The following is a 12,938-nucleotide window of genomic DNA, read 5'->3' as shown; positions in this document are numbered from 1 at the left end:
TGCACATAGGAAACAATCCATACTAGCTGGATGGATTTGTTGTCAGGAGAATTTTCGTAAAGTTAAAATTTCTGTGATACTGTTGTGTTATGGTTCAGGTGTACTTTCCTATAAACAGACAAGCTTTCAAACTCTGAATGAGTAAGCTGGCAAAAATCCTCTATAATAAGAAGTTGTAATTCAACAAATAGAAAGGAAAAAATTCTTCCCTTTCCCCAGAAAACACACTTCTAATTCAGTTCACTTGTATCATTGAACACTTCCATATTTGAATTAGTGACATGTTGACATTAATGTGATCATAGATTAACTATGAAAGAGCTTACATTACTGAAACTGCTTCTCACAATGTAACTGTTCAAGTTTGGGAGAAAGAGAAAGGAAGAGGGAGAGAGAAATTTGTGTTAGGATTTGTGGTAGAGGGGCAGCCCAGGTGGCTCAGCAGTTTGGTGCCTGCCTTCGGCCCAGGGCGTGATCCTGGGGACCAGGGATCGAGTCCCACGTCAGGTTCCCTGCATGGAGCCTGCTTCTCCCTCTGCCTGTGTCTCTGCCTCTGTCTCTGTGTATCTATGAATAAATAAATAAAATCTTAAAAAAAAAAAATTTGTGGTAGAAATTTACAAACAAAAAGATTTTTAGGCCCATTATTCTACATTATTTCTACCAGTATTTGATCAATCTAAACTCCTGTATGCCCAAATAAAGTACAGAATTGTTTGCATTCAACCTGCATATTTACTCAGTACTTACTCAACCTGCTTAATTACTCCGTAAAAGAGTATAGTTTTCCATGCAAACTAAAATGCCAAATCTCAGTCAGGAATGATGGTCCATTATTGTTTATCCAAAGCACTTTCTCTAATCTTTATTACATTTACCAGATCACCTTTGACATTGCTAGACATAATTAGTGCTATATGGGGCCAAAGGAATCACAAACCTCATTTGGGCTCCGGGAAAACCCTGTTCGTTCATTGTATAGGAACTTCTCACTAAGTGGCACGCTTTCTTATTGCGGTGGGCCTTTTATTTTTATTTTTATTTATTTTTTTATTTATTTTTTTTTTGCGGTGGGGCTTTTAAAAACAAACAGGCAAACAAAACTGATACGGCCCCTTGAGTAAGATGTGATGGGACTGAATTCATATTATTATGCATCCAAAATTACCACAGGTATCCCCTGCTTTCTGAAGGTTCCTGTTATATCACTTTGCTTTTATGCAAGACCTGTGTTAGGGCTTTCTTAGAAAAACAAAAATCCTCTTCGGATTTCTTTTGGTGAATGAAAACAGGTATTAATGTAGGTCTTTTGTGAAAGCAAAGTGGCAGAAAGTGGGGGATACCAGATACCTCACACAGTTTCGCCTTACTAGAGCTTTCACAGGAATGCTCTGCTTTTAGATAGCAGGAGAAACCTTACATATGGATATACGAAAAACACTTATACACATTTTTAATAACTAGCCTTGAATATTTTAAAAATAAACAGCCGGTCATATCAGAAGCATTAGAAATAAAATGTACTTGACCTGTCATGGTTTTTATTATTTGTATTAATGTGCATGCTTTTGGAGACTTTGCTTAAATTCAAAATCCTACATCAAAAATTCCTAGAATAGGACTGCTTATCTAGTAATTTTTTTTCTGTTTTACCTTGCTAGATCTTTTCATATGAAAGGTATAGCATTAAAAACTGCAACTCAGGCAGCCCCAGTGGCTCAGCAGTTTAGCACCGCCTTTGGCCCAGGGTGTGATCCTGGAGACCTGGGATCGAGTCCCATGTCAGGCTCCCTGCATGGAGCCTGCTTCTCCCTCTGCCCGTGTCTCTGCCTCTCTCTCTCTCTCTCTCTCTCTCTCTCAATCTCTCATTAAAAAATAGATAAAATCTTTAAAAAAAAAAAAAACTGAAACTCATGTTGGTTTTAACGTTTTAAGAATTTTAAATTAGGGATGCCTGGATGGTTCAGGGCATGATCCCAGGGACCTGGGACCGAGTTCCACATCCCCTGTGGGGAGGCTGCTTCTCCCTCTGGCTGTCTCTGCCTCTCTCTGTGTGTCTCTCATGAATAAATAAATAAATCTTGTTTAAAAATTTTAATTCAAAAATGTCTTCCAAAGGCTAGTTTTTTAAAGTATTAGTGTTTCTCTGTAAATATTTATCTGTGCTGGCCAATCAGGTATTATGACTGACCAAAAATCATCATGTACAGGTGATCGATTTTCAAAAGTAATAAAGTACATTTAACACTAAAAAGAAAAAGGGCAAATGAACAGCGTATCATTTGTAGTTTTCATCATACACTTTTACCTTAAAAACTTTTAGGGTAGGGCCTGGGTAGAACTAAACAAATGTTCTTGTTGTCTGTTGTTACATAACAACTTAATGTATAGAATCATAATATAGTAAATCCTCTTGTCTAAGGAATCATCTGTTGATTCTACTTATGGAGATGAAGTCTTTTTAGTTTCCTTGGGCATATGTCACAAAAAAAAATATTTCATTTTTGCAATTTTTTTCTAAAATTGGGCATTGAAATGTAGGAAAAATTTCCAGGCCTCTTTCTCCTTAGAGATATATTTCAGGGATCTGAGTTGTTGTTGTTGTTTAAATGAACTCCTAATACCATATACTAATTAGAATTAAGTTTTTAAAATCTCAGCTGTTTTAAAGTTTTAGAGCTATCAAGGTGTCTTGCCAAGTTAACCAGGCCTCCATGGGGACACACCAGTATTTAAGAAGAATCTGCATTCCCATGGCCCTTGTGAATGACTTTAAGTCTTTATCTGAGAAAATGAGCCTGGGAATGATATTTGATATTTATTCATTGAGGACACTATCTCATATTGAAGGTGATTTGTATCAATTTATTTAAATACATCACAGGCAAATGTGGGGCTGAACCTTTCCCTGAGTTTACAAACTACAGCTTATAAAAGCAAATATAGCTTGGAAATAGGCCCCATCTGTCTAAATCCAACCTTATACCAGCAGTTTATGTGGAGGGCAGTAGGGGAAAAAAGGGAAGATTTAGTTAAAATTTTAAAAGAACCCTCTCCCCCTCAGTGTTATTCTTTTTTTCTCTTTCTTTCTTTCTTTCTTTCTTTCTTTCTTTCTTTCTTTCTTTCTTTCTTTCTTTCTTTCTTTCTAGATTGGGCAATACAAGATGATTTTCTCTTCCTAGCCTGTCCTATTTCATGATTTATCCTCTTTCTCTCCAGGTTTAGCTTTCATCCTGGCTATCTTCCCTGCACATCATTTCCCTCGAGTGCATATATTCCCATAGGCATAACTGTACACATCAACCTATATTTTTGAAAGCTTTTCTTCCACCCTGATCTTCTAATTATAACTGCCTGGTATATTGTTAATTAAAAATTGTCTGTGACAGGGTACCTGGGTGGCTCTGTTAGTTAAGTGTCAGACTCCTGATTTCAGCTCAGATCATGATCTCAGGTCATGAGATGGAACCCGACATCAGGCTCCACACTCAGTGCAGTTTGCTTGGGATTCTCTCCCTTTCCCTCTCCCTCTGCCAACCCCCCCACCTCCCTGCTCACGGGTGCTCTGTCTCTCTCAAATAAATAAAAAAATCTTTTAAAAAATTGTGACTTTTTCTAGTTTAACATAGAGGAATGCCTTAAGCATATGTGGATGTGTTTAAGCACTGCTTTCTAAACCCATTGATGAAAACAGTTAATATTTTATACCGTAGATTTGCAGAGTGTGGTGTCTACCTGAAGAACATTTGACTTTAAAAGGAAAGATGCTATCTCCAAATGACAAAAAGTTAGAAAAACTGGATCCATTTTATCGACCTTCTATGTCCAAGCAGAAGACCAGCGCAGAAATCATAAGTGAAGCACGAAATGCTTTAAGAACAGTTGGGACCCAAAGACCATTTACACCACGGGAAGACCAAAGAAAACTATTTGGGCCTACATCTTCAAGAACACCAGAAAATAGACCTCCTTCCTCCTTCAGGTAATGACATTTCTCTGCCTGTACACTTGGATATGTAAGCCACCAGATGACACTTTCCCTTAAATTCTAGTTATGGATAGTTGCTTTTTTTCATTTTGATGTCTGCTAATTACACCTCTTGTTTCTATTCCAGATTCCTAAAGGTAAGTCCAGACCTTGGGTCCAAGAAGTTGCTTTGGTTTGAAATGGTGTGTAGTGGTTGCCATACCAACTATATAAAGCAATATGAACAAAGTTTTTTTTTAAAGTCTCTAATATACATTTCTTCTTTTCATTATTCAATATTTCTAATACCCCTAAAAGCAATGAAAAAAAACTTATTAATAAAATGTTCTAAGTACTACGATTTTTTAAAATACTGCTTCTCCCTTAAGGTGATGCATTAAATGCTTTTGTTTTGAGGCTAGAATTAACTAACATATAGTAGAAATAAATTATTCTTCACAAACTAATATTTCTGTTCCATCCCCTGTGCTAGCCTCCATGCATCCAGTTTTGAGTCATCTGATTCCAGGCCCATCTCTGGTGCTCGTCTCAGTCCACTAGAGCTTGTGAGTACTTTATATTACCATGAGTGCTGTGAAATGGAATTGGCCCCAAATACTTGGAATCAGTACTTGTATATGCTAAGGATCATATAGACTTAAGTTTACTGATAATTTATTACGAAAGCAATTTCTTTTATATTTCTTCAAATATAATATTTTATGTCTAATGAAATACTTCTACTATTTTCCTATAGTTTGATAATAAAGAAGAATTTCAGAAATAGACAATAACCTGGCAAACAGAATGTTTTACAATATTTTTTGTTTTTCATAATTTTTAAAAAATTTATGCATATAGATTATTTTTAACAGTCACATATACAAATAAATTACATATTGTGTGTACATAAGGTGCCAAAGATTTGTTACCCAAAACACTTCAGGGGTCTCTTGTCCCCTTATTCTTCATTCTACTTTTCCCAGTGGCTTTCACTTTAAACTCTTTTGGCACATTCTTTTGGTATTTATATCCAAAAATTTTAATAACACTGTCTTGTTCCTCTCTGCCTTATGAGCTTGAGGAATTATCTAATGACTTCTCACTAAAGAAGATGAGGGTTTAACTCTTGTCTTTCCTCCCACACATCCTCACAGTGTATTCATCCTTTTTATCTCCACTGCTATTCCCAATATAGACATATCATACTTTTGGTTAGATCCCTTTTCTCTATGATTATATAAACCCTGTTTACAACTGAGCCTTGAACTAATAATGATGACTACTTCTCCCTCCGTATGCCACTTTTTGTTTTCCCTGGTGTTAATAATTGCCTTGCTTTTTTAGTTTTCTATGATTACCATTTCAATCCCAAACTCTTCCCCAGGGATCTAAATCTCCTCCACCTATTCAGGTACATGAGGTATTCTTTTGATTCATCTTTTTGGAGAACTTTCCCCACTTTCTTCCAGACCATTTACCCTTGGCACCTGGCACACAGCTTGCTTTTCCCTCTTATCATGGCTATCCTGTCTCCTGTATCCCATGTTTTTCTCTTTCTTAATGTACTTTTGGAGGACTTCCTCTAGTAGCTTCTACAGAAAAGATGTATGGCAAGTACACTATTTGAGACCTTGATTGCTGTTTTTTCTCTCTAGAAGTTTGTAGGATTTTTCTTTCTGTTTTCAGTGCTCTGAAATTTCATGATAATGGACCTTTGTGTTAGTCCATTTTTATTCACAGTGCTGGGCACTTTCAATGGAATCTCATGCCCTTTAACTCTTGGAAATGTCCTTGAATTATTTTGCTATGTCTTTCCCTCTTTTTTGTTCTGTTTGCTCTTTCTGGAATATATTATTCCAATATAGAGGAGTCCTTGGACCAGTACAGTTTTCTTTTCTTTTTAAAATTTTTATTTCCCATCTTTTTTTGGAAGAGACTTTATCTTCTAATCTTTTGTTGAGTTCTTTTCATTTCTGCTTTCATATTTTTAAATTATTTAATTATTTTTTAATTTCCTAAAAGCTTTTTCCCTGCTCTAAGTTATCTTTTCTTACCTATACTATTCTTATATTTCATGGTTGTAGCATCTTATCTGAGTATATTAATGATAATTTTGATTTTTAAATTGTTTCCTTCTTCCTTTAAAATCTCTGTTATGTTTTGTGTTTGTGGTATGTGTGTCTTTGTGTGTGTGTGTGTGTGTGTGTGTGTGGCTTAAATGACAGATATTTATTTTCTCACAGTTCTAAAGATTGAAAGTCAAAGATCAAGGGGGCAGTCGGGTTGATATCTATTGAGGCCTTTCTCCTTTGCTTGTAGATGACCATCTTCTCCCTTTGTCTTTATATGGTCTTCCCTCTGTGTCTCTGTTGCACTTTTATGTTTATTTTGGTCCCTGTTTTTCATATTGAGGCTCCCCTCTAATAGCTTATGCTGTTTGTTTGGCTGTTCTTATTTGAAAGTAGAAGCATGTGGAATAGATATGTTAACCCATAGTGATACCTACCCACAACAGGGAGGTCTGGCTGGGCTGTGTTGTTTGTGAAACCCCCAGGAGCAAGTATCTTTAGGGATGTTTTTGTGGCTAGTTAATTCTCTATAGAAGTATCTTCCAAGCTCCTGTTGTAGAGTGGCTCTCTATTTTATGTTTCTGTCTTTTGACACCTATGTATTATTCTTAATATTCTGTAGTTTTGGGAGATTCACTCAGTTTGGGCCTATTCTTTCCTAAAAAATCTCTTGTTCTAGAGTTAACCTAGTCAAAGCCAGTTCTTGTCAAACTGGTACAGTCTCTGGACTGCAGGATTAGATATGAGGCAAAAATAACATTGACATTTGCCTCTGTTTATGGTCACTATAATTATATTTCTTTACTGCAGAATGGTTAGATGCTATGTGCAAAGTAAAAATAGACTCAGAAATCCCCATGTTGAGTGAAATAACTCCAGTAGTTTGAACTCTTTTTGTTATAATTGATTATGTAACAGTCCTAAGTATATTTCACTACAAACTATAACTAAAGTATGGAGCCCCCAGTCAAAAAATTCTGAAAGTGAATTTATACTACCTGCCCCTCCACCTTATTTCCTTTTTTCCATTTCACCTTTGAGGGAATCCTCTGACTCCCAGAACTACTGTCGTGGCAAATGAGGGAGATAAGAAGAAGTAGAAGTAAAGGACAAGGGAGTGGGGAAGAAGGAGACAGCTGAAGGCTGGGTCTGGAGTATATCATAGTTAAGGGGCTTACTTGCTGAAAAAATTTGTGAAGACCTGACCGACTGAACTTCAGCACTTTCTGGCTCTAGGTCGCTTTCTCAGGCTAGGTTGCCTTTTAAGAATTCCTCAACTAGCAGTCAGTTAAGGAAGAGGGACCAAGGAAGCAGCCCATTCCAACTCCTACATTTAACAGGTCAGCTTACCTCCTTGAGCTTTTATGTTTCCCCCTCTCCCTGTTTCTGTCCTTCCCCACACCCTGCACAGTCTGGCCTGTGCTCTTCCCACCTCCCACCCTCCAGCAGGCAGTAGGCTCCTTGCACTCAGGGGTGCCCTGTGCCCTGACCACTCAGGCCTCGGTTGCCTGGCCTGACTGCCTCAGCAAGGTTCCCGTTAGCACCTGTAATCATATAAGACAGGAGGGAAACATGTATACCTGGTTGCTATATTGGTATGCCCTGGTACATTTGTTTTCTTTTTTTGCAGCTCCCTATCTTCCCACGACAGCTCTGAGATGTGGAGCTGTCGGTGGTAGTAGTTATTTCTGTTTTCATTCCACTACCCTGGTTAACTGGTGTTCAGATTTATATACACAGGAACAGCTGCTCTCTTACTTTGGATTGTATGAAGTAGGAAAAGAGATGTGACCCTGTGAATAAATAGAAGGTTTTGTCTTCATCATTATTATTGTCAAAACAGAATTCTCCCGTGTTTCCTAAACCTACAAATTCTGGTTGTTTAAGTCGCAAATATTTTTATTAAACTTTTTATTGACATGCAGGAAAGACTCAGATCATAAGTATGCAGCTTGATAAATTTACACAAACTCACCACACTGTAATCAGCATTCAAAAAGAAAAAATAGATCATCACCAGCACATCAGAAACTGCCTCCCCGGGGGTGACTACTGTCTTGATTTCTCACAGCAAAGACTAGGTTTTTAAATTTTATTTATTTATTTATTTTAGAGATAGAGCACAAGCAGGGGGAGGAGCAGAAGGAGAGGGACAAGCAGACACCATGCTGAGCACAGAGCCCACCAGAGGGCTTGATCCCTGGACCCTGAGTCCTGAGCTGAAATCAAGAGTCAAATGCTCAAATGACTGAGCCACCCAGCCGTCCCCAGCATAGATTAGTTTGAGCCATTTTTTACATTTTACAGGTCCCAGCTCCAAGTATTTGACAAGTAAAAAAATATATTTTTAAAAGGAAGGGCCTTGGAATCCCACATATACCTGGGGGTAGGGGAAATCCAGGGTAAAAGAAAGCAGAATGCGAATGTCAAAGCAATGGTTTTCTCCTGTCACTGTTTCTGAATGGGAACGTTACAGCAGCGAGTCACATGCTGAGAATGACAGAGGAGCCCAGCGTACCTGTGGAGAAAATCATAGTCATAGAGATGCACATACAATTGCCACATCTAAAGGTTATGTGCTTGTAGGAGTTTTTTTTTTTTTTATCAGCTTTACTAAGGTATAATTGATACACAGTTGTACGACTCAGGGTTTTCCAGAAAAAAAAAGGAACCAGTAGTCAGATACATACATACATACAGATATATAGGAAGAGATTTATTTTGAGGGATTGCTTCCCATGATGAGGGGGGACTGAGAAGTCTGCAAGCTGCAGGCCCAGGAAAGCCAGTGGGATAATTCCAGTCCAAGCCTAAAGGCCTGAAAAACTGTGGGGGAGAAGGTAACCGGTGGTGTGTGACTCCCCATCTGGGTGGGAAGGCTCGAGAAGCAGAAGCCCTGGTGTCCAAGGGGAAAAGATGGAGGATGTTTCAGCTGAAGCAGAGAAGGCGAAAACAGCCTTCCTCACTTGCAGGCATTTTTAATATTTGCTTTCTAATTTCCAAGAGACCTTTTAGTGTGTGTGTGTGTGTGTGTGTGTGTGTTCTGTTCTACAAATGAAATCATGGCAACTTCCTGAGGTGAAATGTAGCAGACCTGCCTTCCGGTAGAACGAGGGTGACCCCACCTTTCCATGTGGTGATCCAGAGGAGCCGTGTCAAAAATTGGTCAAGGCCTGCTGTGCTGGGGTCAGAGTCAAGGCTGGGCAGATTCTTTCAATGTTCCAGGAATTTCATCTTTTTTGATTGGGCGGTTCTATGAGAACAGTCTTTCATTCTTCAGCAGCTGGAACAAGTCTTAAAACTTGACTTTCCCAGCATCCTTGATCACCTTCAAGTCCCCAGTTAGTGTCAGGGCACACAAAATGAGGGAGGTAAGGTCCTCGAGTGAAAATTTCAACTTACTTGCAATGTTCTCTGAATTCTAAAACGAAGTGAATCTTGTAAGAAAAAAGTTTGTACCGTTTTGCTCCACGAAAGCCAATTTGCTCTGCAAAGTGGAAGAACATTTTGTAGAACCTGGCAGGATGGAAATTGATGGCTTGGTTAATAGTTTTCCCTTGAAGAACCAAAAGTGCTTACATGTATTACTTTATGCTTTAAGGAGTCCAGTGAGATATAGGAATAAATAATTTTAGTTAAGGACCGTAGTCAAATGGGACTTATTTTTCATTATACAAACAGTGACTGATTTTGCACTAGGAGAATGATGTCCTTTATCAAGGAGGTTTGATCTTGCCATCCTGAGATACTTGAGTTATTTTCTTTTGGGTAAAAATTAGCTTTGTTCATGTTCCCTTTTTATAAGATCTTTTACTTAGTACCCAAAACATTTAGGGCATCTATAAAAGAAGACATTTACTTTATTTACGTTAGTACTGTCTGGCAGACTTTCTAATCTTTGTTTCAAGATTCGAGATACCCACAGAGTACACGCATTCTGAGATAAGAAAACCTCGTATCTACATTTAATACTGAGATTATCCTTATGTATTTAATATTTCAGAACTATAACTAAGGCACTTATTTTCCTGCATTATAAGCTTAACTTTTTTGTTGTTGTTGTTACTATTAGCTTCATGGCCTGAGTCATATCCTTGTGAATATGTTGCAACAAGTTAGGGAGCCGAAAAAGTAAAGCGATTATGAGGGAAATACAGCATGATTTATACAGGCCAGTGAGTGTTGTCTCCTTCAGAAGAGACCTCTCTGAATTCGAAATCTTTTTTCCAGCAAGGTTGTGTCAGAGGCTAGGGTCTTGGCTCTTGAGACGTCTTGGCTCTTGAGACTTAAAAGTCACTTGGAACCAAATCTGGCAAATAAAGACTGAAGGGAGCTAGTGTTTCTCAAGCCTCCATAACAGGAATTGTACGTATGTCAATGTCCCTGCAAGAAGGAGACTCTCTCCATTTGATAGCTGGGCAAGTGCAGAGAAGTAAACAGCCTGCCCAAGTTCGCAGAACTAGCAAATGGATTACATTCCAGTTTGGTTTGATCCCAGAGGCATTTACTCTTCCCCTATAGTAGGCTGATTCTTTTATTTGCCCTTTTTCTGTGTGTGTGTGTGTTTATAAGACTTTATTTATTTATTCATGAGAGACCCAGAGAGAAAAGCAGAGACATAGGCAGAGGGAGAAGCAGGTTCCCTATGGGGAGCCAGATGCGGGACTCGATCCCATGACCTGAGCCAAAGGCAAATGCTCAACCGCTGAGCTACTCAAGCATCCCTACCCTTTTTCTGTGTTTAGAAAAATGTATCTCTAAAGTCATAAAGCTAATTTTTCTTCTGTCCAGTTTATGGGTTGATTCTGGACGTAAAAAATTTCAAAAAAAATCTTTTGAAAAATATCATTATTGAAATAAGCAACTTCTTGGAAGAAGAACTCTAATATGTTCTAGTACGTTCTATGTTCTATTAATGTATATGAGAAAGTGAATGTTCAAAATTATGTGTCATATATGATAGGTAGCGTCACCTATTTTACCAAATCATCTGACTTGAATTTCACACTGGATTTCTAAAAAATTTGTTGGTTTACCCATTGGATTTAGAGTCACTCATTTCATATATTACATAAGTGACTTTAGGAACTTTTAATTCGATTGTTTTTGGTTAGAGAGCTAAAAGCACCTGTGGCCATAAAAATTCCTCTTTCAAAAAAATTCCTCTTTCATAAACAGATAATCATGTTAAAGTTGGAGGGAGGAAGGGTGGATCACCAAGCAACACCAAAAGTGGGAGGCCCCTGTAAGAAATTGGAGGCCACCACCATCTGGAGGTGAGACCACAGGGTGGTCTGAGTGGCATGGTGCTAAGTGCTTCAGTGCTAGTATTTTTTAGTCTTTAAGGAATTGGAATTTTGCCAGTAATGTTCCTTTTCTAAGGGTGTCAGCAATTCTTGAGATGTAGAATTTATTTGAGAGACAGATCACAAGCTATGGGGAGGGGCAGAGAGAAAGGGAGAAGCAGACTCCCTACAGAGAAGGGAACCTAACTGGGGGCTCAACCCCAGGACCTGAGATCATGACCTGAGCCAAAGCAGCCACCTAACTGATTGAGCCATCCAGGCTCCCCAAAACATTTAAAAATATATTTATTCATCTGAGAGAGAGAGAGAGAGAAAGCATGAATCGAAAGGAGGGTCAGAGGGAGAGAAAGACAGACTCCTTACCGAGTTTGGAGCACAACCCAGGGGCTCACTTAGGGCTCCATGCAGGGCTCAATTCCAGGACCCCAAGATCAAGACCTGAGCCAAAGGCAGATGCTTAACCAAGCGAGCCACCCAGGCCCCGCCCCCCCCCAAAATAAAACATTTTTATATAAGTCCAAGACAACTTCTTATTCTTATGTTTTAGACTTTATAATCTAAATCATTCAAGAATTTTTATATTCTTAAAAAAATACTTTTGTGGAGTCCAAAATATGTAAAGAGAGTGTTTATGTTCCACAATATTTCTTGGCATATATTGGTGCTCAGTAATGGCTCTCTGAGCTGGCCAGAACACAAAAGTTCAGAAAAACGTTTTGAATACATTGTATGGAATTTTATAGTGTCATAGAGAGATCTGTTTGCTAGCAAGGATAATTTGTTTGCTCAAACATGCTAAGCATGGTAACAGAGTATTTAATATAATATATTTGACAAAAACAATGAAAAACTGTTATACATATAACACATTCAATAAAATGGGCCAATGAGATGTAGAATCAAGTGGCCGGGATGAAGCCAAGCAGAAAGCCCTGTGTTCTTCTGGAAGTGTCAGTGCCAGCTCCAGAGCCGTAAGTCCTGTTTGAGACACAGAAACTCACGCCAATTAATTGAAAAATCTCTTTCCAGAAACCAAAAGCTCCAGCATCTCCAACCACGGAGGAGGATCCTTGCCTTGCCTTTCCTAAACCCCCAGTGGACCCTGCGAAGATTAGAAGAATAAGCAGTGCCCGGGCGCGCTTATTCCGGGCGGCCTCCCAGGGGACTCTTCTGCCGGACAGGACCCTTCCTCCCACTGAGTGTAAGGCTGGGGTTTCATCCTTTGAAATCTGAGGGTGGGCATGTTTTTTGAATTCGCACACAAAAGCTATTTTTACATCTTTTTTTTTTTCCAAACCCCACAGGATTTTTACATTAACTAACAATTAATATTGTGCAAACCTGGTTAAGAAGCATTGTTCATATATGCTTCTGGGCATGTATGAAATATACCTAAGTGGCAGATTTTTTTTAAAAAAGTTACTTGGTAGGAAAAAAAATATTAGGATGTTTTCTAATGAAAGAGTTCACTTATATTGGAAATAAATGACTTTTACGTTAGAGTTCAAACAGTGGTTAATTTCATGAGGCACATTTGAGATTCATGTCATGTGCCCTAAGCTTAGGTCTTTGAAAATAAATACCTTTCCAACC

General features: G+C 38.4%; 1 protein-coding gene across 6 annotated transcripts in view; it reads left to right on the top strand.

The window, feature by feature from the left end:
- The window catches only part of ARMC2 (armadillo repeat containing 2), a 104,385-nt gene that overhangs the window by 4,936 nt on the left and 86,511 nt on the right, over positions 1–12,938 (top strand). For 5 of the 6 annotated variants that reach the window (XR_012033735.1, XM_072831850.1, XM_072831849.1 and 2 more), the window contains 3 exons: positions 3,714–3,982; positions 4,461–4,533; positions 12,375–12,546. Coding sequence is in view for 4 of the 6 variants with exons in the window: in XM_072831847.1 (XP_072687948.1) it covers positions 3,714–3,982; positions 4,461–4,533; positions 12,375–12,546 (514 nt within the window). In the remaining 2 variants the exon portion in view is untranslated. Of the gene's footprint in view, positions 1–3,713; positions 3,983–4,460; positions 4,534–7,275; positions 7,380–12,374; positions 12,547–12,938 lie in introns of those variants that run through there. The other variant, XM_072831851.1, reaches the window with a different exon arrangement.

The sequence above is a fragment of the Canis lupus genome, chromosome 7 (assembly GCF_048164855.1).
Source record: "Canis lupus baileyi chromosome 7, mCanLup2.hap1, whole genome shotgun sequence".
NCBI lineage: Eukaryota > Metazoa > Chordata > Mammalia > Carnivora > Canidae > Canis > Canis lupus.
This window is presented reverse-complemented; position numbering and strand designations above follow the sequence as displayed.